Source organism: Ceratocystis lukuohia, assembly GCF_044167205.1.
Source record: "Ceratocystis lukuohia strain C4212 chromosome Unknown Supercontig5_pilon, whole genome shotgun sequence".
Classification (NCBI taxonomy): domain Eukaryota; kingdom Fungi; phylum Ascomycota; class Sordariomycetes; order Microascales; family Ceratocystidaceae; genus Ceratocystis; species Ceratocystis lukuohia.
This window is the reverse complement of record NW_027263524.1, coordinates 2,897,502-2,924,693: the sequence shown is the minus strand read 5'-3', so window position 1 is coordinate 2,924,693 and position 27,192 is coordinate 2,897,502. Positions and strand designations below refer to the sequence as shown.

At 48.6% G+C, this 27,192-nt stretch overlaps 8 protein-coding genes across 8 annotated transcripts; 3 read left to right on the top strand and 5 right to left on the bottom strand.

Moving 5' to 3' along the window:
* Window positions 1-1,632: 1,632 nt before the first annotated feature.
* On the top strand, window positions 1,633-6,230 carry HOO65_050619 (reverse transcriptase family protein; the record flags this gene model as incomplete). Its single annotated transcript, XM_071003087.1, has 2 exons — window positions 1,633-4,666; window positions 4,714-6,230. 2 exons carry the CDS (start codon window positions 1,633-1,635, stop codon window positions 6,228-6,230), a joined length of 4,551 nt encoding a protein of 1,516 aa, XP_070858678.1.
* Window positions 6,231-6,596: 366 nt separating this feature from the next.
* HOO65_050618 (uncharacterized protein) lies at window positions 6,597-7,526 on the bottom strand (the record flags this gene model as incomplete). Its single annotated transcript, XM_071000967.1, has 1 exon — window positions 6,597-7,526. The coding sequence occupies one exon, from the start codon at window positions 7,524-7,526 to the stop codon at window positions 6,597-6,599; it is 930 nt and encodes a 309-aa protein (XP_070858677.1).
* An 819-nt stretch (window positions 7,527-8,345) lies between these two features.
* On the bottom strand, window positions 8,346-9,959 carry HOO65_050617 (LisH domain-containing protein; the record flags this gene model as incomplete). The annotated part of the gene is made up of 1 exon (XM_071000966.1): window positions 8,346-9,959. The coding sequence occupies one exon, from the start codon at window positions 9,957-9,959 to the stop codon at window positions 8,346-8,348; it is 1,614 nt and encodes a 537-aa protein (XP_070858676.1).
* Window positions 9,960-11,247: 1,288 nt separating this feature from the next.
* HOO65_050616 (putative hemoglobin and hemoglobin-haptoglobin-binding protein 3) lies at window positions 11,248-13,364 on the bottom strand (the record flags this gene model as incomplete). The annotated part of the gene is made up of 2 exons (XM_071003247.1): window positions 11,248-13,013; window positions 13,319-13,364. 2 exons carry the CDS (start codon window positions 13,362-13,364, stop codon window positions 11,248-11,250), a joined length of 1,812 nt encoding a protein of 603 aa, XP_070858675.1.
* Window positions 13,365-14,784: 1,420 nt separating this feature from the next.
* On the bottom strand, window positions 14,785-15,513 carry HOO65_050615 (uncharacterized protein; the record flags this gene model as incomplete). The annotated part of the gene is made up of 1 exon (XM_071000965.1): window positions 14,785-15,513. One exon carries the CDS (start codon window positions 15,511-15,513, stop codon window positions 14,785-14,787), a length of 729 nt encoding a protein of 242 aa, XP_070858674.1.
* A 3,828-nt stretch (window positions 15,514-19,341) lies between these two features.
* HOO65_050614 (INO80 complex subunit 4) lies at window positions 19,342-20,328 on the top strand (the record flags this gene model as incomplete). Its single annotated transcript, XM_071003485.1, has 2 exons — window positions 19,342-19,706; window positions 19,797-20,328. The coding sequence occupies 2 exons, from the start codon at window positions 19,342-19,344 to the stop codon at window positions 20,326-20,328; spliced, it is 897 nt and encodes a 298-aa protein (XP_070858673.1).
* Window positions 20,329-22,123: 1,795 nt separating this feature from the next.
* Window positions 22,124-24,509, top strand: HOO65_050613 (Ran-binding protein 10; the record flags this gene model as incomplete). The annotated part of the gene is made up of 6 exons (XM_071003212.1): window positions 22,124-22,776; window positions 22,840-23,063; window positions 23,150-23,274; window positions 23,359-23,605; window positions 23,694-24,218; window positions 24,352-24,509. 6 exons carry the CDS (start codon window positions 22,124-22,126, stop codon window positions 24,507-24,509), a joined length of 1,932 nt encoding a protein of 643 aa, XP_070858672.1.
* Window positions 24,510-25,094: 585 nt separating this feature from the next.
* HOO65_050612 (uncharacterized protein) lies at window positions 25,095-26,187 on the bottom strand (the record flags this gene model as incomplete). Its single annotated transcript, XM_071003463.1, has 2 exons — window positions 25,095-25,772; window positions 25,837-26,187. 2 exons carry the CDS (start codon window positions 26,185-26,187, stop codon window positions 25,095-25,097), a joined length of 1,029 nt encoding a protein of 342 aa, XP_070858671.1.
* Between the last annotated feature and the right edge of the window lie 1,005 nt (window positions 26,188-27,192).

Below are 27,192 nucleotides of genomic sequence, written 5' to 3'. Positions count from 1 at the left end.
TAGAATGTCCTTGGCATCCCCTACAGTAAGGGCCCCTCCTTGCTGTACATATGTCTTTTTGGCTCTCCAGTGTTTGCTAAGTGGCCCATTTGCAACTCATAGTGACTTGTTCTCCTTGTGTAAAAGCACTACTTCATGCATTATTGCCTGTGTCCCCTTTGAGAACTGGCTGATAGCATCATAAATAGGGCCACAAAGCTTACCTGATGATGGGAAATTCGATCCTTGACATAGGCAGACTGTGAGAGGGCTTGTGTCGGGTTGTGTGGTGTCAAAGAGACCCAAGTGTTGGTCCCTTTGGGAAGCGGGCCAGTCAGTGTTAGAGTCTTGAACTTGACATCCAGCTTCAATAAAACTGCCTGAGTGTCATGAAGTGCCAGTCATATGCACGATTGAAACGAGTCTTGAGTTCTAGTTGTCGCTGAATGAAGTGTGAAGCCCAGTGCTGCCCAACACGTACCGCATCGCGTTCTGAGGGGAGGTTGGCTATTTCTTCAACACCTCTAAGCCAGGGTGGTAGTCCTCACGAATCTAGATCAAGCATGAGCTTAACTAGAGTCTTCTCTTCAAATAGAGTCAATCTCATAGAGTTAGCGTGTACATCTTGTCAAGCGTGTCTTATCTTTGATTCTGGCGTGTTGACTGTGTAGATCTTGGCGGCGACGGCAAAAATGAGATTGGCCTCTTTAGAAGTTCAAGATATCAATTGTGGTCTGAGCAAAATGTTTTGAAAGATGGAAGTGTGAAAATCGGGGTGGTGTGTTCCGTTCGCTTGTCTGTCACTACCATGTTCTAGATCAAGCACCTGGGCCTTGGAAGAAGACCTTGATGTCTGATACTAACCCTAACGTTTGTGCGAACTGTATTAGGGGTTATTGACCCTGATAACCCTGACTTAGCTTACCGACAGAATGGTTTATTGTGATTTTATTGCGATTTCTATCTTAAAGGTATAAAAAAAAGTGCCATGTATGCATGCACGTTATTCATAACCGAGAATTATGCGAATAGCGCTAAAAAAAGAAAAGAACCCCCACCCAAAAAATCAGTACAAGGTACTTCTAATTTTTCCCCGTATTCCCCACTTAACTTTTTCTCAGCTTTCTGTGAAAATTCGGCTTCCGTCGGCAGCATTTCCTCGGCTCTACTACAAGCATGTGATCGCAGGGATGGGTCTGAGCGCAATTCACCCATGTCACATCTTTCCCTCGTGACTACTCTTCATACGTCACAATCGTATACTCCAACTACTAATCGTGAACTAATGGTTGGAGATTCAGTCACAAGGACAGGTATGGTTTGGAGAAGGGGTTCACTTCCAGATACTTAAGTAGCTCGTACCATCACTCGTTAGCAGATAGAACGAACAGACAATACAAGATCAACTTTATACACGCTCCCGCACCTAAGTCTTCACTAAAGACTCAGACTACTCGCTAAGTTGGTTCTCACAGTTATGAGCCCGGTTGACGTCTACCACTTGCAAAAAACACAGAATCTCACGCTCACTCGCACTCGCTATTACTGATTCACTTTTTACACTTGTTCTCGTCACCTCGTCTTTTGTTTCACCCTAACTAACACATTTCCCGCCTCACTTGTATTAACGCAACTTTACATTCGCTAATCAAGATGTCTACTCAGAAGCTTCAACTTGAGGTCACGCTGACCTCTCAGTCGGATTGGGATGTCTGGTACCACCGCTTAGAGCTTAAATCCATTTCCCTATCAGTATGGGATCTCCTCACACCAGAACCACCAACCACTGTTGACGCAGCTGCAACTGCGGCACCCGCCACCCAGACCTTACTTACTGAACCTCATCTCCCCGATCTGGAAGACCCCTTGTATGAGCGAAAGTATCGTGTCTTCGCACTCGATTTGAAGAGATATGAGGCGCAACAGAAGGCTCTGCAAGTAATCTCAGACTTCATCGGTCAAACCGTCTCCGGCAGTCTCAGCCGGCTTTTGCTAAAGAAAAAACACACAGCCAAGGACCAGATCGCCGCTCTCTACAAACGGTTCAATCAGTCCACCGCCCAGATGAAGAGACAGGCTCGTGAAGCCTGGAGGACGGCCCTTCAGCCACCGAAGAAGCAGGGTCTTGAAGTATGGATCAACAACCTGCTAGCAGCCCACGCAACTCTCACAGAATTTGAGTTGTCAGAGGCTGAGAACACCAGCGCTGTTGAAGCCCTGCTTGCGTCTGTTGGCCCCATCGCACCGACAGGTTGGGTAGAACGAGTGGTCTCCCGAATGATAAAGAACAAAGAAGTCATCTTCGAAGATATTCTGGTTCAATTCGGACAGGAGTGCCAGTTGGTCAACGCTTTGAGAGGTTACCAGCCTCAGACGGGAGCCTTTGTCGCAACCACCGATCAGCCAAAACAGAAGCCCGTGGAAAAGGCTTGCCTATGTGGAGAGATGCATCGGTTCAGTGCATGCCTGTACCTCCACCCGTCACTTCGCCCATCGGACTGGAAGGCGAACCAGCAAATTCACGATTCGATAAACAAGAAACTCGCTGATAGCTGGAAGCTACGCAAGTCAGTCGAGAACTCAACCAAGTACGTCAAGAAACCAGAATCTGCGCAGAACAAGCCAGATCAGCCGTCGAACGCGAGTACAGGCATCGAAATCAAGAAGGCCTTCGCAACCTCCTCAACCGCCGGGACTTTCTCAGTCCAAAATCACGATCACTTCGAGCGCCTCCGAGACAGCTGGATTTATGACACTGGTTCAGACGTCCACGTCACCAACTCACGTATGGCCTTCACCGAGACACGCCAGGTGCAGAATGAATGGCTCGCTGCCGGCAGCCAGAAGGTCAAAATAGAGGCTTACGGAGAGGTTGTCATACCTATCAGTGGCCCTGAAAAGACCGAGTTCATCAAACTCACCAATGTTGCCTACGTGCCGGACTTTCTCACCAACCTGGTATCTAACAAACTGCTCAAATCTCGCGGAGTGTACCTCAACACTCGTGACAATGTGCTCTTTTCCGACGACGAACCTGTCTTTGCGCGCCTACGAGAACTAAATGGCCACCTGTTCGTCAACTTTGGCCATGACACGCCTATGGAGCTCTTCCAGAGCAGCGCGTTTGCCGTCACAAGCGCAACACCCCGCAAGCCCATCACCGCCGCAGAAAATAGATGGCATCAGGCGCTTGGTCACCCTGGCCCTGATGTAATGAAACATCTTGTCAAAGCAGTCGATGGCGTGAAGGGGGTGGAACATGGTCCAACCACCATCGAATGCCAGACTTGTGCTCTGTCAAAGGCACACGCAATTGTCTCACGCCGATCAAACCAAAATGAGATCCAGGCAATCAATCCTTTCGACAGAGTCTGCTTCGACTTTATCCAGATGGACCGCGCTTACAACGGTATGGAATGGGGGCTCCACCTGGTCGACCAGATCAGCCATGCACACTGGTTTTGGCCTCTGCGTCGGCGCAAGGAGGTTGTGCCACATCTCCGCGCGTTTATTCTTTTAGTCAAAAATCAACATGGCCGCAACGTCAAATGTTTCCGCTCCGACAACGATTGGGCGCTCTTAGGAGCACCATACCGCGAGCTCACCCAGGAATTTGGCGTCATCACTGAATCGAGCGCCGCCTCCACTCAAGCACAGAATGGTCGTGCTGAACATGCTGGTAAGATGATTGTCCAGAAGGCTCGTACGCTTCGAGGACCTCTTCCACATGATCTATGGCCAGAAGTCATGGAAGCGGCCGTGTATCTCCTGAATCGGACTCCCACTCGCGCACTCGCAGTTGAAGATGAAGGTAAACTTAGATATCGGACGCCCTTCGAAGCGCTATACGGACACAAACCTTCGCTCGCCCACATCCGTCCCTACGGATGCAAGGCATATCCGTTGATCCGCAATATCCCGCATCGAATGAAGCTCCAATATCGAGCGCACATTGGTTATCTTGTCGGATACCATTCTACCAATATCTTCCAGATCTGGGTGCCGAGTCAGCAGGCAGTCATCCGCACACGAGACGTCACTTTTGACGAGACAGACTTTTACGACCCACGAAGTGTCGACCTGGCAATCCTGCAGCCAATACAACACTTCGTCAGCACGATCGAGCCAGACTCCGCTGCGGAACCTGATGAGGATATATGGGAAACCGTTCTTCAAGAAACAGTCCAGCAACCAGTGGAAACACCCGTACCAGATGCCATCTCGCCCTCAGAAACAGAAAAAATAACAATGAAAAAACCCGTCAAACCTTGGAGTGGCCAACCTACGCCCTCACCAGAAGCCTCGCCTTCACAATCCAACACTCAGAACGAGACGGCCACGGCAGCACCTCCCGTGAACCCTCGCACGCCCAGTCCCACGCCAGACATTGATTTTCCGGAAACAGAAAACTCACAGTTTGATCTCCTTCCTCCATCATCGCCTACACAGCTCACTGGGGCGTCGCAAACTCTACCATCACAATCACGCAGAGTCAATGTGGCGCCTCGTGCCAACACGATCAGCGCGGATGTCGATACTGCGAACATCCTTCCAAATCGCAGAACACGCCGACGAAACGCTGCACTTGCCGTAGCACAGCTTGCTGAGGGACAATTTCATGCTTCCTTCGCTGGGGGGTCAAGAACAGTCGTCCGCATCGCGACTCCATGCCTCCAGAGCCAAAAACGTACTGGCAAGCCATGAAATCCCAATACGCCAGTCAATGGCGTGCAGCATGCGAGAAGGAAATCAATACGCTGATCAGCAAAGAAGCATTTAATTGGGCATCCAAAGAATCCGCCGACCAACAAGGAGTCCTACCTTTGGTATGGGTCTTGAAGTATAAGTTCGATGAAGATGGCTATCTCAAGAAGTTCAAAGCACGTATTTGCGTACGCGGAGACTTACAGCCAACCCCAGAAGAAACTTTCGCCGCCACTGCTGCAATGCGAGTCTTCCGCTACTTCATGTCAATAATAGCAGCCTACGATCTGGAAACTGCTCAAGCGGACATGGTCAACGCTTTCATCAATCCGAACATCGATAAACAGACCTTTGTACAGGCACCAGACGGCTTCTCGCAAGGCACTGACATCTGGGAACTGTTAAAGGCTCTCTACGGACTAAAGCAGTCACCATACCTCTGGTACCAACACCTCACCAACACGCTTTTAGACATCGGACTGGTACCCGTGAATGGTTGCAACTGTCTGTACAAGGATCCCAATGGCACTCTCCTGGTCATGTACTACGTCGATGACCTGATATACGCAGCCACAGCAACTGACGAACTACGCGCATTCGAAAGAAAGATCTCAAAGATTTACGAAACCAATTTCCTCGGACCAGCAAGTTGGTTCTTGGGAGTCAGAATTCTACGAGATCGCAGTCAACGGAAGCTTTGGCTTGTACAAGACGCGTATATCAAACGACTTATCACTAAGTTCAACATCGTCACCACGCACAAGTACCAGACACCCATGAGGCCTGACAACATGGCACCACGAGAAGGCACGCAAGCACAGCCCGACTTTGTCAATCTATATCAACAGAAGGTAGGGTCATTAAATTGGCCAGCTGTTGTCACACGTCCAGACATCGCTTTTGCGGCTTCACAACTTGCACGCTTTATGTCGAATCCCTCCAATGAACACATGGCTGCTGCTGACAGAGCACTGGCATATCTCGCTTCCACACCTACACTTGCGATTGAGTACTCATCCGATGCCATGGAATCTGCCTTCAAAGTTTACGAAACAGACGTCAAGGTCTACTCAGATTCTGCTTTTGCAGACAACATCGATACTCGTCGCTCCTCGTACGGATCTCTCTTTCTGCTACACAACGGGGCTATTGATTGGAAGGCCGCACGCCAATCCACGGTCACTACTTCCTCCACAGAGGCCGAGCTTCTTGCACTATCGCAAACTGCAAGAGATTTAGTTGCTTTCATGCGCCTTATGAAATCGGCTGGATACCCAGCAACTACGCCAGAGATCTATTGTGATAATCAGCAGACGATTCGCCTTCTCAAGGCTCCAGACGCTCAGCTCACCACGAAGCTTCGTCACGTCGACATCCACAGGCACTGGCTTCGTCAAGAAGTCCAGCAAGGTCGTTTAGTACCTCAATGGATAAAGACATCTGAAATGGCTGCTGATGGACTCACCAAGCCTCTCGCTACGGACGCCTACAAGCGCTTCGTCCAACAGCTGCGTCTAGTCGACATAGGCACCAAACTTGCGCCGTAATTCAGTTCAGCCCCATACTATCAAGCGTCAGCAATGGCACTGACCTGGGGGGGTCTGTGAAAATTCGGCTTCCGTCGGCAGCATTTCCTCGGCTCTACTACAAGCATGTGATCGCAGGGATGGGTCTGAGCGCAATTCACCCATGTCACATCTTTCCCTCGTGACTACTCTTCATACGTCACAATCGTATACTCCAACTACTAATCGTGAACTAATGGTTGGAGATTCAGTCACAAGGACAGGTATGGTTTGGAGAAGGGGTTCACTTCCAGATACTTAAGTAGCTCGTACCATCACTCGTTAGCAGATAGAACGGACAGACAATACAAGATCAACTTTATACACGCTCCCGCACCTAAGTCTTCACTAAAGACTCAGACTACTCGCTAAGTTGGTTCTCACACTTTCATTAGCAGATGAAGCCTCAGGCAGCTTGGTAGTATCCACCGTATCCTCAACATCATCTGAAAGATCCATCTCAAACATCTCGGGCCAGTCCTCATCTGAAGGCTTGTTCTCAACCTCTGCCGTAGGAACATTAGAGGGAGATGAAGTAGTAGAGACTCGAGTCATGGTAGTTAGTGTGGTAGGGCGACGGCTCCAATATTCGTTTATCCAACCATGCTTCCCACCAACACGGTTTGAGGGCATCTCGGGCAGCTCGAGAATCCTATCGTGACTAGTCGCAAGACTCATATCAAACATTAGCTCATCCTCCTCCTCTTTATTTTCCTCTCCCTTGTCGAGATCCTCTACATCATCATACTCCTCGTCGCTATCCCAGCCAAACGATCCTCTTCCAGAACCAGTGGCAGCAGGAGCATCACTTGTAGAGTGCAAGTTAGCGGCATACTCGATCCAGGGACGGCCATTCGCATCCACATTACCCACCCGGCCCCTTTTGCGACCAGCCAAGCTGATATCCACAAATTCGTCCTCATTCTGACGGACGGAAGCATCAGTGATAGTAGGAGGGGCAGTAGTAGTAGTGAAGGAAGTAGGCGTGGGGGTAAAGGCTGGCGGAGGAACAATGGAAGTGGCAGGCAGGTTGTCATTGGCGCAGTCTATGCCGACGGTAACCACGTCCGTCATCGTTTCTGGACTCAAGCTCAAGCTTTCAATCATGATAGTAATGTCGGGTACACTGGGGTTTGTTGACCCATCAAGTCCAGAGTAAGGCCTGGGGTCACTCCCCTTGTTCGGCCATGACGCCCACGAGAGCCACGAGGGCCACGACAGCCACGATGTTGCCGAGGCAGTGGAGGCGCCAACCAATAAAACGACAGAGGGCTTCATATCAAAGAGTGACGGAGGTGGAAGAACGGGGGGTGAAAGTAGAGAAATGTGTCCACAGAACAACACAGGCAACCCGCCGGATGAATACAGAAACCAAGAAATACAAGAAATACAAACTGATTATGGCAGCTCACCCCATTTTATAATACAATACCAAGAACACTAACCGGACTTACAACGTCTGGATCGGTCACAGCATCCCAGCAAGATTCAAGTCTTGGTCGCCTAGGTCCGCAAATCGCAGATAGATAAGCCTGCCAACTTCACCCCGCCATGTGCACAAGCACCCTTAGATCTACTCAATTGTGTCAACAAATGCATTTTAGGATTCATCTACGTGCTCAATCACACTTGCATTTTCGCTTACTTGGGCGCTTGCGTGCTTGCGTGCTTACATGGGGTCTGTGTCGTCTCTCTGGGATGGTCAGAAATCTTCGCTTAGTACGCTTACATGTATACCCACTTACAGAGTCATACGCACGTTGCACTTATAATCATGCTGAAAACTCCAATGTTGACACGTCCATACATATTAAAAATTAGACTTGGCACGCACAATCCACTCGAGTATTAAAAAGTCCCCTAAAAGTATCCATGCGCTGAAATCCATCCAATGGCTAGGCCACCAAGCACAGACATAGCATCGAGAAAAACACTAGGAGTCATCAAAATCAGAGGCCACGAAGGGGAAAAGATCTTTTGCTATGGAGAAAGAGAAAAAAAGAAATAAAGTGCTAATAGTGGCTTAGAAGGAAAGAAGAATCATCTTTCAGTGATATAATCTAAATGGCGAGTCTTCGTATCGATCGTAATGTTGTTTTAGTCCAGGCTGTCAACACCGGAGGTAGGGTTCTGCTTGCGACCACTAGAACCGTCGCTATCTTCCTGTCCATGTTTCAAGCTATCGGTAGTGGCAGGATATTTGACTCCGTCCTCCTCACCTTCACTAACGGGTAGCTGTTGCTTCCCCATCATGCGTTGATTCCGTAATATCTCAACCAATCCAGAGATCCTTTCACCAGAGATCTTATCATCAGAGATCTTATCGCCAGAGACCTTATCACTGCCAATAGATCCCAGTTTTGAGGGTGAGGGCTTTCCGATTTCAACGAGGCTGCTTCCAGGCTCCTCATCAATTGAAAAGTCATCCTCGGCCGTGAACGAGAAGAACATATCTTTCTCATCATCCTCAATCGCCTCCTGACTAGGAGCCTTAATTGTGTTCAACTCAACTAACCGTATCATAAAAACAGCAGTCATGACATCAATATCCACAAGCTGACTTACAAGAGGGTCAGTTGTCTTTTCGGAGGTCTCGGGTCCTACTTCACCATTATCAGGCACTTGATTGGTGGCCTGACCTCGGCTCTCGATCATTTCTTCAATAACAGCGGCCTTCTCCTGGAATGTGCCAATCAATTGCACAAGTTCCGTAGGACCAGCATCCATCGCTAAATCTTCCGCTTTTCGTATAGCCTCCTCTTCCAATTCAGTACTAGAGGCATCCTTGAGAATGCTATCTACCTTTTCGAGCGAAGAGGTACCAGCAGACTCAGGGTAGTCACTTTCGGGAACTTCGGTCGGTGAAATAGCAATTCCCGCGTCAGTTGTCGGGTCAGCCTCGACCAGGCCTTGACCTATCGGAATAGGCTCAACATCGGTGCTTTCAAGATTCAGGTCTTGATCTGTTGAGATAGACTCAACATCGGCGCTTTCGAGCTCCAGGTCTTGATCCGCTGAGATAGACTCAACATGGCCACTTTTGAGCTCCAGGTCTTGATCCGCTGAGATAGACTCAATATGGCCACTTTCGAGCTCCGGGTCTTGATCCGCTGAGATAGACTCAACATCGCCACTTTCGAGCTCCGGGTCTTGATCCGCTGAGATAGACTCAACATCGCCACTTTCGAGCTCCGGGTCTTGATCTGTTGAGCTAGACTCAACATCAGCGCTTTTGAGATCTAGGTCTTGATCGATCGGGATAGACCCAACATCGGCGCTTTCGAGATACAGGTCTTGATCCGCTGAGATAGACTCAACATCACCACTTTCGAGCTCCAGGTCTTGATCCGCTGAGATAGACTCAACATCGCCACTTTCGAGCTCCGAGTCTTGATCTGTTGAGCTAGACTCAACATCGGCACCTTCGAGATCCAGGTCTTGATCCATCGGGACAGACTCTACATCGGCAGTTTTGACGGGTACAACACTAGTGAGTAAAGTAGTTGGCTCCCTGTAATCAGGAGTGGTGGGATAAACTTTCTCCATGTCAAGACTCGTAGTGGTAGGAGCAGGAGTTCCAGCACCAAAAGTACTAGCAACAGTAGTGGCCGTTTGTGGCCCATCAGAGAAACCACCACAGCAAATAAATTTATGGATCCATCCGGCAGACACAGTAGAGGCGCCAGCGAGGATAATAAAAGACGTCTTCATGATCGCTAGTAATACAAGAAGAAAACTAAAAAGGAAAGAAAGGCAGCAGCCTGCGTGGGATTAGAGGCCTGAAGATGATGCAAAAGCGATAGGTCAGAGGAGCACGATTCTCTCAACAGCAGCACGAGACCACCCCCATCCTTTTATATTCTCTCTAAAAATACGGCTACTGAGTCATTTCTACTGATTTCCATGTTAACTAGGCATATACATCTGGCAAGGACCACTGGAGCCATGACTTGAAGACTGAACAAAATCCGCAGCTGAGAAGCCGGAAAAGTATCGCAAAATGCCACTGACGGATCATAAGAACTTTTTCATAACAGGTGAGTGGAATCGCTCCAAGCTCTGAACTTCAGAGTATTCGGTCAAACAGGTAGCCAGTTTATAAGACGCCGTGCCCAAGATGTGGTATGTGCCCATCCAGCACTGTCGTTTCCAATCACGTATTGGGGTCCGTGTTGTTCCGCTCATGCCAGCTATTGCACTTGAACCTCTCTCTCCTCCATGGCGCCGGCGCCAGCACCGACTGCAAAAAAAAACGGAGAGGCGGACCGATAGAGCGCGGCCTTATAAAAAGGTGGCAGAACCTTATTTAAGAGGGTATGGGAGTAAAACCAAGGGGGGCTCACATGGCATGGCAAGTTCGACAATGTAGAGAGGGAGGGAGGGTTCAAAAGGAAAAAGTATTTAGGGCTGAATAAATGCGCACTACCACTTGACACCACTGCCACAAGTTTTATTTAACTCAACATAAATGACAATGCTAGTCAACTGCAAGGTACACAAGCATAGGACCTGATAGTGGTCTAACCTAATACAACCCTAGTAGGGCACCTACATAAAACAACACCATCCCATACACTCTTACGAATAATTGCCATGATCATAATAAGAAACAATATCATAACTCAAGTCAGAAATAGCTAGACAAAAGAAAAGAAAACCATTCAACTATCCAAAACAGTAGAAATTAGTACAGAAGATGTTTTACAATAAACAAAAAACCACAAACAAACCAAAACAAACCAAAACATGCAGAAACTCAGAAAACCTCCTTAGAAAAAGCAAACCTGCATCCAAAAAGACACAGAACAAAAATCCCCCCAGCGGAACTACAGCGTTGTAGTTAAAAATAGCACCAAATAGGATGTACCTATTTTGTGTAACACAAACCAACCTTTTACCAAAACCAATCGTAACACCATCCTTCCTCCGCATTTTACCGATCCCTCGGTATTAAACCTTTACCTCTGGACAAAGAAGGTATCGTAGCAACAGCGTGCACTTATTTGAGATAGGGGGCAGAAGTAGCGGCATCTGAGGGGTCAGTATTCCATTCCACTGACTCTATCTGGCTCTCAATGCCTTTGTGCATCATGCTGTCGACTAGGAATGGAGCGGAAAGGGCGATAGAAATGTCTTCGATAGATTTTTTCAGAGTAGGATCTGAACTTAGATCAAGCTCGCTTTCAGAGTTGGGGAAGGAGCTAATCCTGCCAATCTTGACAATATCCTTAGCAGCGAGATCAAAAGCGACCAACCCATCATCCAAGGTTGGAGCTTTTATGGCATCAGCGATAGCAGCATTAGCTTTCTCTTTGACAGCTTCGAGGGCAATGGACGCAGGACTTCCTTTGTAATAATCGCCAAAAGTACTGGAAAGGACTCTCGTGATAGTATTTATGCTGTTTTTAGCCACGTTATCAAGAACCTTTTTAGCAGTCTCCTCTCTAACAGGACTCGAGGTTTCGGTATCTGCGATGTTGCTTGCTTCGGTTTCAGAAGGTCCGTTCTCGTGCCCAATGACACCCAAGGAGGCGAGATCGTTCTCCAGGCTAGGAGATTCATTATCCCCCAAAAAGCCGAAGACCTCGAAAAAGTCACGCACAGCCTCAAAATCGGGGAGATCATCATCATTTCCCTCAGCGTTCTCAACTTCAAGGATCGTAGCCCCAAGAACCTCAGCCTCAAGGATCTCAGCCTCAAGTTCCTCAAGGGTCTCAGCCTCAAGTTCCCCAGCCTCAAGTTCCTCTAGGATCTCAGCCTCAAGTTCCCCATCCTCAAGTTGGCTAAGAGTATCGGCGAAGTCGATGTTCTCGTCATCCATCTCATCCCAAGTACTCAGGTCGTCTGCTAGAGCGTCCAAGAATGCCTCATCGCTACCGCCATCGACAGGGATTTCAGTAGGAGAAGCACCAGCTGCGACGGCATCAGATGCACCCTTGACAACAGTTAAAAATCCACAAGGGCTGTTGCAGTGAGAGAATGAGCTAGTAGAGACAGGAGATTGGGTAGTGGTAGGCTCTAGTGTAGGTTCTAGAGTAGGCTCCAGGGTAGGCTCCAGGGTAGGCTCATGAGTAGGCTCATGGGTGGTAGAGTACTGAGTAGGCTCTTGGGTAGACTCCTGGGTGGTAGAGTACTGAGTAGGCTCTTGGGTAGGCTCTTGGGTAGGCTCCAGGGTAGGCTCCAGGGTAGGCTCCAGGGTAGGCTCATGAGTAGGCTCATGGGTGGTAGAGTACTGAGTAGGCTCTTGGGTAGGCTCTTGGGTAGGCTCTTGGGTAGGCTCCTTGGTAAAATGTGCGAAGAGCGCTGGATTGATGCTCACCTCTCCATCATCATCAAATGTGGTCCAGTCGGAGAATGGCGTAAAAGTACTCTGGGGCAATGTGGTAGTCAAGGCAGTAGTTGTAGTAGTTGTCGAAGTAGTCTCCTCTAGAGCCTTGGAATCAGGGATGACGTTTTCCGGCTCACCAGGCTCCGAAACCACCTCGCTAACCGTATCAATGGGCTCCGGAGCCTCGAAATCAGTGAGAACATCATTGGACATGTCAGCCTCGTCAGCCTGATCAGTCTTGTCCTCCTCCTCAGTCTCGTCAGTCTCATTTAGAACCTCATCAATGCGCCCCAAACCTAGACTAGAAGGCATCATGATAGTCTTGAAACCTAAGCCCGGATTGATATCCTCTTTTGCATCAGCACCTATTCCCAAAAGATCATCCCAGTTCACGACCTTCTTAGGAGGGTCTTCTAGGGCAGGGGTAGAAGCAGACACTGTGAGTGAAGAAGTAGGGTCAATAGTCTCCTCCACCAATTTGTCAACGAAATCAAATCGATCTGGGCCGCCACGACTTAGGCCAGACGGAGGGAGGCCAGTCGGAAAACTGATAGCCTCAGGGGGGGTGACTGGTCTCCTACGCCGTCCTCAATGCCTGAAGGCCCAACATCTTCAGGTGCCATATCGGGCATCGGCTGATAATTCCCGCTATGGAAGGGATTGCTACCGCGACTGTGATGTCTAGAGTGGCTTACTTCCATCATCCAGTGGGAGAGCCTCTGACGGAGATGAAATCGTGTACCGGCTTCCACAGAGGCAGCGCCGATGAGAACGTGCGCCAGCTTCATAGTGAGTAGTGGGTATAGTAGATAGTGTGATAAAAGCAAAGATGTTGAGAAAGTGAAAAATAAATGAGTGAGTGAATGACTGCAACAGTAGCAAATAATGAGTGGAAGATAGTGGGAAGGGTAAGAAAGAGTGGAAATGCAGAGGAGTGAGTGAATGATTAGCGATACAGGAAATCTTCTCTTACTGTCAAGCACGGCGACACGAACGGCCTTTATATCCATCGACCCTGCACTATTATCATTCCGAGTAAAGATCGTATCTTCCACACAAGGGCAGGCTAATTACCAAAGTCCCGGGTGCACTTCACAGGATGCTGAGCTAAAGCTTAATTGCAAGGAGGGAGGCTATTTCAGTTTCACAAGAATAGTTTTACACGATAATTAGCAAAGATCAGATCACTCTGCAGCACTGGCAGCATATCATGCGGAAAAACGAACATCACAGGTGAAAGAAAAAAAGAAATAAAAACAGGAGCGAAGATGATCTTTGCGTCCAGCAAGCATAGTATTATTATGCATGGACAAATCCTTATTGGCGCTTTTTTAGGCCATGGACTTGGGTGCTACAGCCCAAGGCTGACATCTTCATCCCTGCACTACCGCTTTTGATGCAGCACAAACCCCCAGTCCCAAGATAAGCCAGCAACAAAAGAGCAGTCAAGCCAAAAATGAAGACTCCAATCCCGAACAGGCTTATTTCCCATTGCCGGGGTTCATGCACTTTTCTTTTTTCTTACCCAGATTGTAAAGCACGTGATTAATGGAAGCTCAAGCATTTTGTTAGTTCCTGTCCTGTGAGCTGGCGGATAAGCGCCTAAAAGAACATTTGCTGTTCGGCATCTCCAGTGGGCATGGGGGAAGTGTCCTCACTTACAGGGGACCACCTAGTAAGCCGCCATCAAACTCGGATATGCTTCCGACAAACTATGTTTAGTATCTATGCGAGCCATCAAGCACCACATAACCCTCGTCTCTTCTCCTAACCCTAACCCCATGGTGACGTGTAATCGGTAGGGTTATGTGGAGCTTAGTCCGTGTCCTGCCTAGCTTCAACGCTACCATTATTTACTGTTATGCATATTCCAGGCAACTGCTATTTCTAGAAAGCTCTACACGCACAACCAAACGGCCCGGCAGTTTGTCGATAGCCCAAAGAGCCGTAGAGAGCTACAGCGCTATAATCCGGGGTCCTATACATATTCGCCGAGCTGTCTTTCTTACAGGCAGCGCTTTTCCCCCCTACACACCATGCTTAGCGGCCATCACGTAAGTACCAGGCATATATATGCAAGCGCTTGCAGCACGAGTCTTGTTAACAAAAAGGAACTTGAAAATCATATTAATGCGCTAAGATATCATTACAAAAAACCTCCATATCTCCCATCTCTCCCATCTCTCCCATCTCTCCCACCCCACCCTTCTACGCAGCGGCAGCAGCCCTTCCTGATCTAGGCTCTTCGCCAGCATCAGTAGGGGCAGGAGCAGAGGGGACATCACCAGTTTTGGGATGCCTCAAATGGTCATATTCGGAAATAATAGAGGCGTCTCCTTGAATGGCTTGAGCCATCTTACGATCATACAAATCAGTACCGTATCTCCCTGAGCCTAAAGAGGGACGGGGTGCTTTCCGCAGAGCTTTGATCAAGTCGCAGGCCTCCCGGATCTGTATATAGATAATAGTGATGGTGCATCCATCATCGCCTATCTCTGTTGTGGTACTGGTGGAAGGGGGGACAGAGGTTGTAGAGGTCATTGAAGTCATTGAGGTGATTCCAGTAGCAGTCAAAGGCCGGCCGCTAAGGTCAGGCGAGAAGCCACAGTGCCGGTTACCCTGGATGTATCTAGTGGATAAGATAGACTGGCAACCGGGAGTGGTAGTGCTAGTTAATGAAGGGGCGCTAGTAGTTACAGCACCACTCGTTGTTTCGGGTGAGCTTTCCGTCGTGGCAACAGTAGAGACATCCTGAGGCGCATATTCCAAGGCCAGAAACCCGGCTCCGCTATTAGAGGACTCGTCTTCGGGAATATCATCGTCGTGGGGAAGCTGGCCTCCAACACAGTTGAAAGCCATACAGTTTTTCAATGGCCAGCCAAAGCGCATAGCCGCAGCCACAGAAAAGGACCCAAGGAGGAGGGTAGAAGGCTTCATCGTGAGGGTTATTGATTTGACAAGCTGGACGAAAACAAGATTGAGTAAAGCAGACGAAGCTCGATAGTGATATTGCGTAGTGATTTTGTTGGCAGCGGAGAAATGAAGAAGAGGGAAAATACCGACGGAGAGAAAGTTTCACGATGTACATCTTTATATATCAGTTATCCGCCCACTATGAACCGATATATGGCTGAAGGTATGACATGTCAAATTCATCAGTGCGTTTATCGTGAGCCCAGCCCCAACAGGCCTATGCCCTACCCAGAAACACTCTTCAGCGGAGCAAAAGGCAAAAAAGAAAGGGTCATTCTAGTGGCTAGTTTGATAGGACCGGAATCAAAGGTCGAATTGGCTTTGTTAGAAACCCGACGCCGATCGAATTGACCTGTGCTTTGTGAGGGCAAAAAATCAAAAAGCCTACTAGTCTATTCCTGGCTAAGCACATGGTTGCACGGTCTAGATAGGATGCATGACGAAGGGTGCCTGGCTGACAGGTACATCGAATTACACTTTGTTGTAGAACACATGTACATAGCAGCGGCATTACTCCATCATTCCTTGAATGGATTAGTACCGCAGCGAGCATAACACATGGCCATTCGATGTCTATCTAGAACGTGTCCCAGCTATTTCACAGCCAACCGAAAACTTCCGGCAGGCCGTCTAAGCAATATAACAACGCACCTCAGCAATTTATACAGTGGAAGCCCGGGGTCCTTCTACTCGCCTATATACAACATAGCCTACTTGCCTGTTTTTTTTTCCAACATCCCTCCGAGCAAACGCATAGCAAGATCGAGGTCTGGTGTGTGCGTTACCTTCAATCCTTTATGACAGCATCACTCAGGTACTTTTGCCCGATACACGACTATTTCCCTTCTACCCCGGCAGCAGCCCCATACTAGAAAGTGCGCAATACGTAGGCAGTGTCAAGACTAGCCCCGAGATCAAGACTAGCCCCGAGATCAAGACAAACTTTTAGATCTGCAAAGGAGATAAGACACACAAGTCCGGGTTTTAACATGGACATAAACAAAAGAGCAGGCATTCTAAGTGATAAGACTTGATCCAAGAGGAGATAAACGGAAAATGTCCTGTGGGAGATAGAGTGACATCCCGGGGTTAGGCTGTCAAGAATTATCCCCCTCATTCTAGAATGCATAGATCTCAATAAGACAAAAATAAGAAGCATTACAAGGTGTCCGAAAAATAGTTCGGAACGTTCTAGCCAGCAACCATCCGAAACAGGCCAACTGCCTACACTACCCAAAGACTTTCACGGTTTTCCGCTCCTGTATTTCATAGCCCTAGGGTAGGGCTTTTTTTTGTTGAGGAAGAATTTCTATGCGTCCAACTACCGGCAGGCAGGGCTGAACAGGCACACTCCCTCGGGGTCCGTCGCAGATGATAACGGGCTCGTACTCGACTGCGGATTCCGCATCACGGCAGAAACTAAGACCCGATACCCGCTAGGCTTAGTGAAGGAAGCCATAAGCAAATGGGCCGAGTCTTAACACAACAGAAAACCACCCCCACAGTGTTCGCACGCCTGGTCCAGATGTTGACATGACTTGCTACGTATGTCCCACTAAACCTTAACCCATGAGCAATTGGTTGGCCAAGATCCCACCGACTGTAGGAAGATAGATGTCTCCGTCCAAGCCAGGTTGACATAGGTCAGAAAGAATCTAATCGAGATGACGAAGCTTCGCTTGCTGAAATAAATGAGCAGGATTCAATCCCCATTACTAAATAGTGGCTCTGAATCCAGGTAATGGTGCCAAAGAAGAATGCCTGGACGGTGCATCCGAGCAGGGGAATCAACTCCTAGGCACCTACATTTTGTGTAGTATTTTTAAGCCGAATAGCTACGCAGGCCCAATTCTGAACAGTGCTTCCAGATATGAGCAAAACGAGGGGGTTTGAGCCCATCCACCAATCTCAAGAGCGAGTTCGTGGTCCGTATGCGCGCGGTGATTTGTAAACGGGAAGGCTTGGCTAAATTAGGCAAGCTTCAGAGGTTGACGGGTCAGGGGGGTTTGTGTGTTAGTGAGAGTTTAAGCTAGACAAAGGTCTGCCGGTAGTGAGCCAAGAGTCGGCAGATAAGCTCCGACAAGGGTTCAAGGATGGATGAAGGGACATGAAGAGAAGGACAGATACCCTTGTTAGGGTTATTCAAGCTAGTTGTTGGTATAAAACCCAAGATATTTTGCATGCTCCACCTTTGCTACTCAGTGTTCGTCATTATGGGTACATAGTCCGGTCCCACCCCACTTAAGAATCTGAATTACTAATGTCGAGCTTGATGGCATTCCCGTGGGCTTCGGGTGGGATGTCAAACTTGGCCTTTCTAGCCCTGAAGGATACAGAGTCTTTCTGCGAGAATCTTTTTCTGCTCACGTCTGTAGGGCCAAAACTCTTTTAGCGGCACTTTCTTCTCGGTTTGCTGACATATACGTGAGATATATTATAAACGACTATTTGCTGTTTCGCGGGTTGACTTTTACTGCTAAAATTAGTGATATTCAATGCACAGTGTCATAGTGCATATTTGTGATTACTAACAGATTACTAAGAACAGCCCTCGCACTCGTTGGACAAAGGTATCCATGTTGAACGCCACACACACCTGATCTCCGCCACAGTGGCTTGGTAGATAGTGGCGGTGACAGTGCCAGATACGACGTGCACCTGGCACAGGTGTTCGTCTGCTAAAGCAAGAGTTTAGGCCCCACAAGTCGCGCTATTATCCATTAAGCGGCCTTCCAAAAGCGGCGAAAGAAGAGAATGCGATTGGGAGAGGAAACCGAACTTCCAGGTAGACAGACTATGGTGATAGAGGAAAAAAACTAGGGGCATAGAAATAAAATAATCAGAGTGCGTTTTTGATGGAAAGGAGAGGAAAGGAGAGCAGGCATGAAATAAGTGTCTAAAATTCCAGGCGGCCTACATCTTTAGCCCAGTTCAGCTCAGGCCTAGGTCTCGTCGTCTTGGATCTTCTTGATGTGTGCCACTTCTGGCGACGATACTTTTGTTTGAGGGCCCTCAAAATGGACAGCCTAGAGACGACCTGAGAAGTCCCAGACAAAAACACCAAGAAATTAGCACATGAATCGAGACCAAATATTGTGCCAAAAACTCCAGGGCTGTTTTGCTCAGCCGTGTTTTGATTTTCCACATTCTGCCCGAGCATGCACTGGCACTGCATAGCTTCAGCCAACTTGACGAAAAAAAACCTCCAAAAAGTTGTCCCCATCTAATGTTTGCAGGTAAGAAAAAATCCCACGCCTGTTGAATTTATCAAACACTTCCCAGTTCCCTATTTTCTCAGTCCATTTTTTTTCCCTCTCATTTCCGGATTTCCATCGTCTTCTTTTTCTTCTGACCAGATTTTCTAGCACACCACAATTCCTCTCCTTTAATTTTCCCTTCTAGTCTTTCTTTACTTACATCCCATCTCGAGAGCGACGCTGCGCAATTCATCGTCCTGTGTTATCATCACCATCGCGACAATTTAATTCTACTATTTTTATTACCATTTTTCGTCGCTTTCATTTCTTGGGCTTTTTTTTAACACTTTTCTCCTTTTTTTGCAATAACCTAATCAACTTCTTGGTTGTCCCTCTTCTTTCTGCCTTTTCGTCGCCGTTGGTTCTATTTCGTCTCTTGTTAGCCGTTTAATTTCACTGTCAACAACGGGCAACTTTGTCTTCATCTGACGAATTCTCTGAGGCTATTTGTTTCTGCCTCCTGTCCCCTTTCCTCGACAACCATATACAAACCTGTCATTTCTTCATCATTCTCGCTTGCAATCGCAATCCTGCAATGGCCGCCGCTGTATCATCAAAGCCTGCGAGTGCTAAAGTCACCCTCAAAGTCGCCCCAGAGAAGCTTCGAGCTATTCTCCATCAAGAGGACAAACTCCAATCGCCTCTCCCTGACCTCAAGCCTGAAAGAGAGGCCTCTATGGTTCCTTCTAATACGGCTTCCCTGAAAGCAGTCACTGTAGATACTACCATGCCTATGATGAACGGCGACGCTACAATCACTGACTCAGCCCCGGAGACGCCTGGCCAGCCCGGCACTCCATCTATGGCTCCACCAACTAAGAAGGGCGTCAAGCGTGCAGCCCCTGGTGTTAACGGAGAGCCACGAGACCGCAAAAAGCCCGGGCCCAAGAAGAAGAAGCTGTAAGTACTGAGGCCACACGGCAGCGTAAAGTTGAACACTTGGTTTGCACTCAGTCCTATCACATGCTAACACAGCTTTTGTATATGTAGTGATGACGGCGAAATGAAATCCGATCGCAACCACAAGCTAGGTCCAAAAGCAAACCAAGGCGCCATCAATGCCGGCTTGCGCGCTCTGGATCGTTCTGGCAAGCCGTGCCGCAAATGGGTCAAGGGCAGCTTCACAATCAAAAGCTTTACTGGCGTCACCTGGGATATTTCTCGCTGGGCGGCTCCCGCTCAAGCTAAGCCTGAGACCGACGGCGCTGCTGACGTTGCGACATGTGACAAGGCCGCAAGAGAGTCTGAAGTAAAGACCACCAGCAAAGTATCAAAGACCAAGACAAAGTCCGCCGAGGTCGGTTCGAAAGATGCGTCTGCGTCCGCAACTCCTACGCCCACCGATGTTGCTGCTTCACCAACCGCAGTGGCTCCAGCAGCAACAGCATTAGGCGAGAAAAAAGCCGGCAACGAAGCCAAGACAGAGGAGGCCCAGGATGTCGACATGCAGGACGCGTCGTCAAGTTCCGTTCCTAGCCTTGCAACAAACTCGCCGTTGCCACCGGCCATTGCCGCAGCCTGATGGGATATTTATCGACCATATAGCCTTCTGCTATCACCATTGCCTTTCTGCTACTTCGCCATTTTCCCTCTCTTTTCCTATTCTCTTTCGCTGATACGCCAGTATTTTGTTGCGCCGAAAGTGCTCACTCTCTTTATGTTCCCTTTGGTCTACGGCTTCTCAGCCAATTGCCCTCCCGTGTCATGTCTTTTCTTTTTACACCATGTATCTTCTTTGCTCATTACTATCATTGATTGTTTAGCAACGGCGTTTTTGTTTCATTCATTTTTCGCCATCCAAGCCTTTACCTTATCACGGGGTTTTTTGTGTTTTGTTGGTGGTGCTTTGTCTTTTTGTTTATTCCTGGGGTTTCAAGGGGCTGGCCATGGAATATCATCGTTTTCTCCCTTTTCTTTCTCGCCCCGTCATTTTGTTTATGTTAAGCCAACCCAAGTCCTACAATAGAGAGTCCCTGTTATTTTTGCCCTTTGCTCTGTTTTTCCTGACCTGTGCGCTATGTTATGGTCAGATTCTTTATCCCAAAAATGTCTGTTGATTCATACATGATAACAAGGCTTGCTGCTTTTTTCACGCTACAATCCCAAACTAGATGGGAATTATTTTGCCTCATAAATAAGCTGTGCCTTGTTTTCTTTCAGCATGCAATTATTTATTTCTCTTTTCACTCGCTCTTCTTTCATTCTGTGTTTCTGGTTTCAGAAATCCCGATCTAGAAACCAGATGTTAGCTATTATACCTGATGATTGGTTATGGGCCATGATATGCCGTCACGTGATGCGGGATACCAAGGGTAAGGGCGTGCAGCTGGTACCTGAAATTTTGACGGTATATGACGTTGTTCTGGGCAGCGAGGGTTAGGAGATAGCGACAGGCGGACAGGGATACGTGTGAGTAAATAGGGAATTTGATCGTTGGTCACGAAGGTTTGACGGCCGTAATTTTTTATATTGGTGCCTTCTGTGGGCAGAATTCTTCTTCTTCTATCTATTGTCCTTGAGTAGCAGGATGGAGAAAGCGAGCCTGCGAAAGAGAGCTCATCAAGGTTATATCTAGTGAGCGGAAAGGATCGCACCTGATTTTTGGGGCCATAGCAGCTGCCTGCCGGCCGGCAAGAGGTGGCGGGATAGTATGGCAGCTGGCAGCCCCTCAAATCAGATGGTCTTTGAGCTGAATGGAGAAGCTCTTTTCAGGCTTCAGTCAATTAGAGAGAACACTCACAACTTTTGATCGTACCACCCAATATTGACCGCCGACGAAGACATACATACAACGTAAAGTCGAATTAGCCGATTTCTTTCCATCACTACTTGCTTCTCCATGCCATTGTTGTGTTCTTTTGTAGTGGTGCACCTCGGTACATACTAGCCTATCGCGATAACACGACAAGGCTACGTACGGCTGGCTATCCTAGCTCTGATTAGGCAATTCTGCCCAAGAGCCGTCTGCAGGACAATAACTGGCGATTTCTTTCCTTGTAATTCCATTTACCTTTCACTTTTCGTCTTCGCCTTTTCTCTTTGAAACTTTCGTTTTAGTCTAGCTTGGACTTCTCTATTTTAACTCTGTTTCTTCTTTCTTTTGGCCTTTGGTTGCTTTGATTCCTTGTCTTCTCTAACCTAACTCTCCTGCTTATCACACCAGCTCACCCACTAGAACCCCCTATATTTATAGGAATTTGGCAGCCTCTTATAGTGCCCCTCACCAAGAACTCACATCTACCGCTTTTCTTCTTAGCTCCTCGGTGCTGCCTGTGTCTGGGTGATCCCTCCCATCATCTTTTGCCTCATCCCCCATCATGTCCAACAACGCTTCTTATAATAGCTCAGCTCAACGGCCTGATCCCATCATTGCCTTCCTTGGCACCGAGTCCTCGCGTCTTGTTCTTGGTCAGCTTCTCGCTGACTCTGGCCAAATCTCTGCTGCTCAACAGGCCCAAGCTGACCGCAATACCTTGAACACACGCTTACAAAGACTAAGGCCTCAGCCACGGCCAGACTCAATATCTAATGCTCGCCCATCTCACCAACCCAACACGCCGTCCATGTCTCGTGGTGTAGATCTTTCCCGTTCTCCAGCCGAGGTGCCCCGGACTCGGCCCTGTCCCTTTATCCCCTCTTACCTAGTTGGCTCGGCCTATGCCAAGAAACTAGCCGCCAAATTCCCCGAATTAAAACAACCGCCTCCCACTTTTCTCGGTCGACATTTCCGGCCCTCCCAGGAGGATGCGGATACCGGCGATATTAAAGTGAACCCCATTCCTACTTACTGGGACGAAAACGATAAACACGTCGGCCTCGAAGTGTCTTCCGATGGCTTGGAGCTGCGTCATGTAGGCTCTAAGGAGCAGCGTGAAAACGATACCTCTAGCATCCGCGCCAACTGCCCTATACCAAAGGAGGTTGGCTTGTATTATTACGAGGTCTCGATATCGCATAGCAAAGCTAAAGAGTAAGTTTTCTAGTCGTTTCCTCGCTATCAATCCCGAAGACAGGCTTCTAACCCTACTCGTAGAAATAAGATAGGCGTTGGTTTTGTGACCTCAAAGACCAGCTTAAATAAACCCCCCGGCTGGGAAGCAGGTTCTTACGGATACCATGGTGACGACGGCAGCAAATTTAGCGGATCTCTACATGGGGGCCCATACCATTCCAAATTTTCTGCTGGCGACACGATTGGCTGTGGCATCAACTTTTATACTAAAGAGGTGTTCTTCACCAAAAATGGTATTTATATTGGTATGTTTGTTTCTCGTGATACGCATGGCTGTAACAATACGAAGAGGCCATCGTAAATGGCTACGACACTCACTAACAAGTATTAGGTCCGGCATTCCAAAACGTCTCTGGAGATTTGTATCCTGGAATCGGTATTCAGCATCCCAGCGATGGTCTCCGCGCCAACTTTGGAGCCATGCCCTTCACGTTTGACATTGATAGCATGGTTGAGGTAGGCACACCGAACACCTCTTGCTCCCTTGATACTAGAGCTACCTAGATTGTCGTTGCTAACTAATAAATTTCTCCTACACAGCGCCAACGCTCTAAGATTCAGACCCATGTTCGAAATACCCCCTTTGATACGCTTCACCCCTCGCAATCGGAAAGCCAGTTCCTTCAAGAATTAGTTATGCAGGCGTTGGAAAATGACGGCTACATTGAGACAGCTAGAGCCTTTGCGGCTGCTATCCGCAAAGAAGAACAGGCCCTGGCAGCTGGTATAGACGGTACGGATAGTAAAATGACGACAGAGGATGATGAGGAAACAGTCAATAGGCAAAGTAGGTTCCTTTTCTTTTGTTTTCTTTCAGCTCTGGACCTCGAGGTTTGTCTGCTAATCACGAATGCTAATGTTTCATCTCAACACAGCCGTCCGGTATGCTGTTTTAACTGGCGATATCGACCAGGCCGAAAAAATGATGCGCCTGTATTACCCCGCACTCCTAGACGCCAACAAAGATATTTTATTCCGCTTACAGTGTCAGCGCTTCATTGAAATGGTGCGACTCAATACCGGCATGCGTAACCGCATTGAAAAACGTCTTGCGAAAGACAAATTGCGAGAGGCGCGGCGTATAGAAACCGATCAGACTAAGCTGAACCCCACGCCGCATGAGGAGTCGGACGACGAGGAAATCTCCTTAGACCGTGCCGAATTTGGCGCACCCCAGGACAATCTAGATCTACAGGAGTCAGAATTTGCAACGCTTGAGTACGGCCGCAAGCTCGATGAACTTTACCGTGATGACACCCGGCCTGAGGTTTCAGCAGCTCTCAAGGAAATCTGGTCGACTATGGCGTACCAGAACCCTCTGACAGAGACCAAGTTTGATCACTTGTTCAGTCGTCGTGCACGCATGGAAATAGCGGAGGAGGTGAACTCTGCAGTCCTATGTAAGTTTATTTTCATCCGTTATTTATTATTACCCACTCAATTATATCACCTCAAAAACCTCATTTCTTACATACCACCATCCTTGTCCTTGGTCATACCCATTATTATCTTATTAACACAACGACTGCATAGCACACCTTGGCAAATCCTCTCGCACGGCACTAGATACTGCCTATGCTTCGACGGCCGTGCTTCTGGATGAAATTTCCGGCGAGGTTAGTGGGGCGGCTTTTGTTACCGTGGAAGATGCTTTCCGGATGATTGCAAAAGAGAGTCAATATCCGGAATGAAGCCTATCGCGTGTGGTACTTTTTTTTTTTTCGTTGCTAAGAGTAGTCTAAAGGCTGTTTAGCTTCTTTCTGTCGGTGGTTTTTTATTTGTCTCAAGTAGACATATGCTGGCTACATCATATCATTGATTGGCCCTGTTGTCTTTTTGGTTTGTGTTTTTCCACGATGTATGCCAGATTCTGGACAGTGTTGTATTTCTTCCATGTTTTGTGAATCTGCCTCTCCCTTGTTCTTTTTTTGTTGGTTTCTTATCCACCCTCCTTATATTGGTATTATCTAGCTCAGTTGATGTTGACAAGAGTTGACAGGGTCAGTTTATCCTAGCGATAGTAACATTAGATCACTGTTATTTTCCAGCCCTCTATGTGTACGAATATCAGATCTAGCTGCTTGCAAGTCTATTCTTAACGTAATAATACGTGTGTGTCGCCGCGCGTCTCTAGTTTGTTGTGTACATGCGTATGTAGGTTCTGGGGGTATCGATTTTAATGCGTCAGGCAACGCTAGTCCCAGCGTTACTGTTCTCTTCTCTTTTTCCATATATGCCCTGGTGTATCTTCCTCCCACTCCCCTTCATGTTTCCCGTCAGTTCTTCAATGCTCGGCGTTCCTCGCCCGGCCAATACTCATTCAACACACGGTCCCGATGTGCCACCAATCCCATGAACGATGCCACTGCACACGGCAAAGTGTCGTCACCCCAAACCAACGACTCATCTAGCAACAGGTGCACATACGAAAATACCGCCGCATCAAACACCGTCGGCTCTACGGCGCTTAGGAACCAGCCCGACTCACTGCGCGCCAACTCGGCCTCTAAGGCCGCTAGTGCCACGCGTGCATCGGCGTACAGAGTATCAGGGCGAAGCACAGCCGAGTGGCCTGCTGCTGCACGCACGCTCATGTGCACCTCAGTCTCGGCAGCGCGTCGCAGTGTGCGCAGAGAAGCCGCTTGCACAACACGTGACGCCGATGTCGGCGTGATGTACAGCCGCGTTAGCAATGCTGTGTTTTCTGGGGCGATGTATAGGGCATGCAGCCATGCAGGCCGTAGGCTGGTGTCTAGCAGTGCCATGTACATGGTGCTTCGTGATGAGGCGACGGGTACTGCGTGGGGCGTGGGTAGGGCGAAGCTACGTGGATCCGTACAGGGAAGAGCGACCCGGGAGGCTGCGGGGAGAAGGAAGGGGAGCGAGCCTGTAGGCGAAGCATGGTTGGTAGATGGGACGGAAGTGTAGTTGAGATGAGCAAAGCGCAAGTAGGCCTAGTGGAAGGGAAAGAGAGTTAGCGGGCGGGGGTGCGTGAAGCGAGGGGACAGAAATACAAACCTGCCACTTGAGGCATGTGGGGTTATAACTCAGGCGGTCGCGATCCTCGGCAAAGACAAAGAGCGTAGCGACATCATCCGACACGTCGACTGTGTTGCAAGGCAGGGCATTGGCCTCGAAAGTGGCCAGTGGAAACTTGGTGAACAGGCGAATAATGAACTGTGGTGCGGTCATCCACGACGGGCCGTAGCCTGGCTTGGATGTGCTTGGAATAGTGCCAGCTTCAGCAGTTGTTGATCTCAGTACGGGCCGCGCCTGGAGCGCTGAAGGTTCGGATAAAGTCTGGTCCGCGCAGCTGGCGGTTGCAACAGTGGCGGCGGTGGTGGAGGTGGGGGTGGCGTTGGAGGCCATTCAGGGCAAGGGCAAGGGGCCACAAGGCGACAGCCAAGCGGGATTAGGGGAGGAAGTAAGCCGGGGCGGTGTTAGGAATAGCTGAGGTGGAACAATTGACCAGCTCTAGACATTGTCGGCGATGGGCAGTGATGTGTCGTAGCTCAGGCCGATCAAAGGTGGAGATGGGCAAATACTGAAAAGGGTTAGGAAGTGACTTGTTTAACCCTAGTCTATATCACAACACGTGGGGGAGGGTTCATGAACAAAGGCGCTAGACTAACAACTACGTAACCTCACACAAAGAAGATCTTTGATGAAAGAATAGGGCTACAAAGCGGTGGCGGAAGCCCAGGGGGGGGGGGGGGCGAATAAATTGGAGTACGTTCTATTTCTTGTTGTCTGCATGACTGTGAAAAGTTTTTTTGTTCTCAAGGTCCTATTGCCTTTGTTGCCAGCTTGGATTCTCCTTGGAGTTTTCCCTTGCATTAGGGGCGTTTTACATTTGTTGAGATGGAGATGCATATGCACGATACAATATGGAGTGGCGGTAGTAAAAGGGCAAACGAACGGCCGCTGTCCCCCTTTGGCTATGATACTACGAGTGGGTTGCGCAGTGGCACCAGGCTACATACAGTGCAGTGCTACGTTTACGGCTATGGAGTCACGTATGGTTGCAGTGCAAAACAGCCCATGTGGTGAGACCGGGTTGGAGGAGGAGAGGGAGGGAAGGAAAGGGGCAACAGAAGAAAGAAGTACGAAAATGTATCGGCTACATTGCAAGCTGCATGTTAGATGTTGGGTGTGGCTGTCCATTGTCTATGGGCTGCTTGTGGGTGTGCCACCCTCGCTGTACGAAGGCCAAGCGAAGAAGTGAAGAAAACGCTCGAAACGAGCAACCCTAACAAAGCAGATGGATGAGACAGACTGCCAAATGTTGCAGTACAATAAATATATACAACGCTAGCCAGAGCTGTGCTGAGTCGCAGGTAATAGCTCGGAGGTTCGGAGAGTCAAATTTTTCTT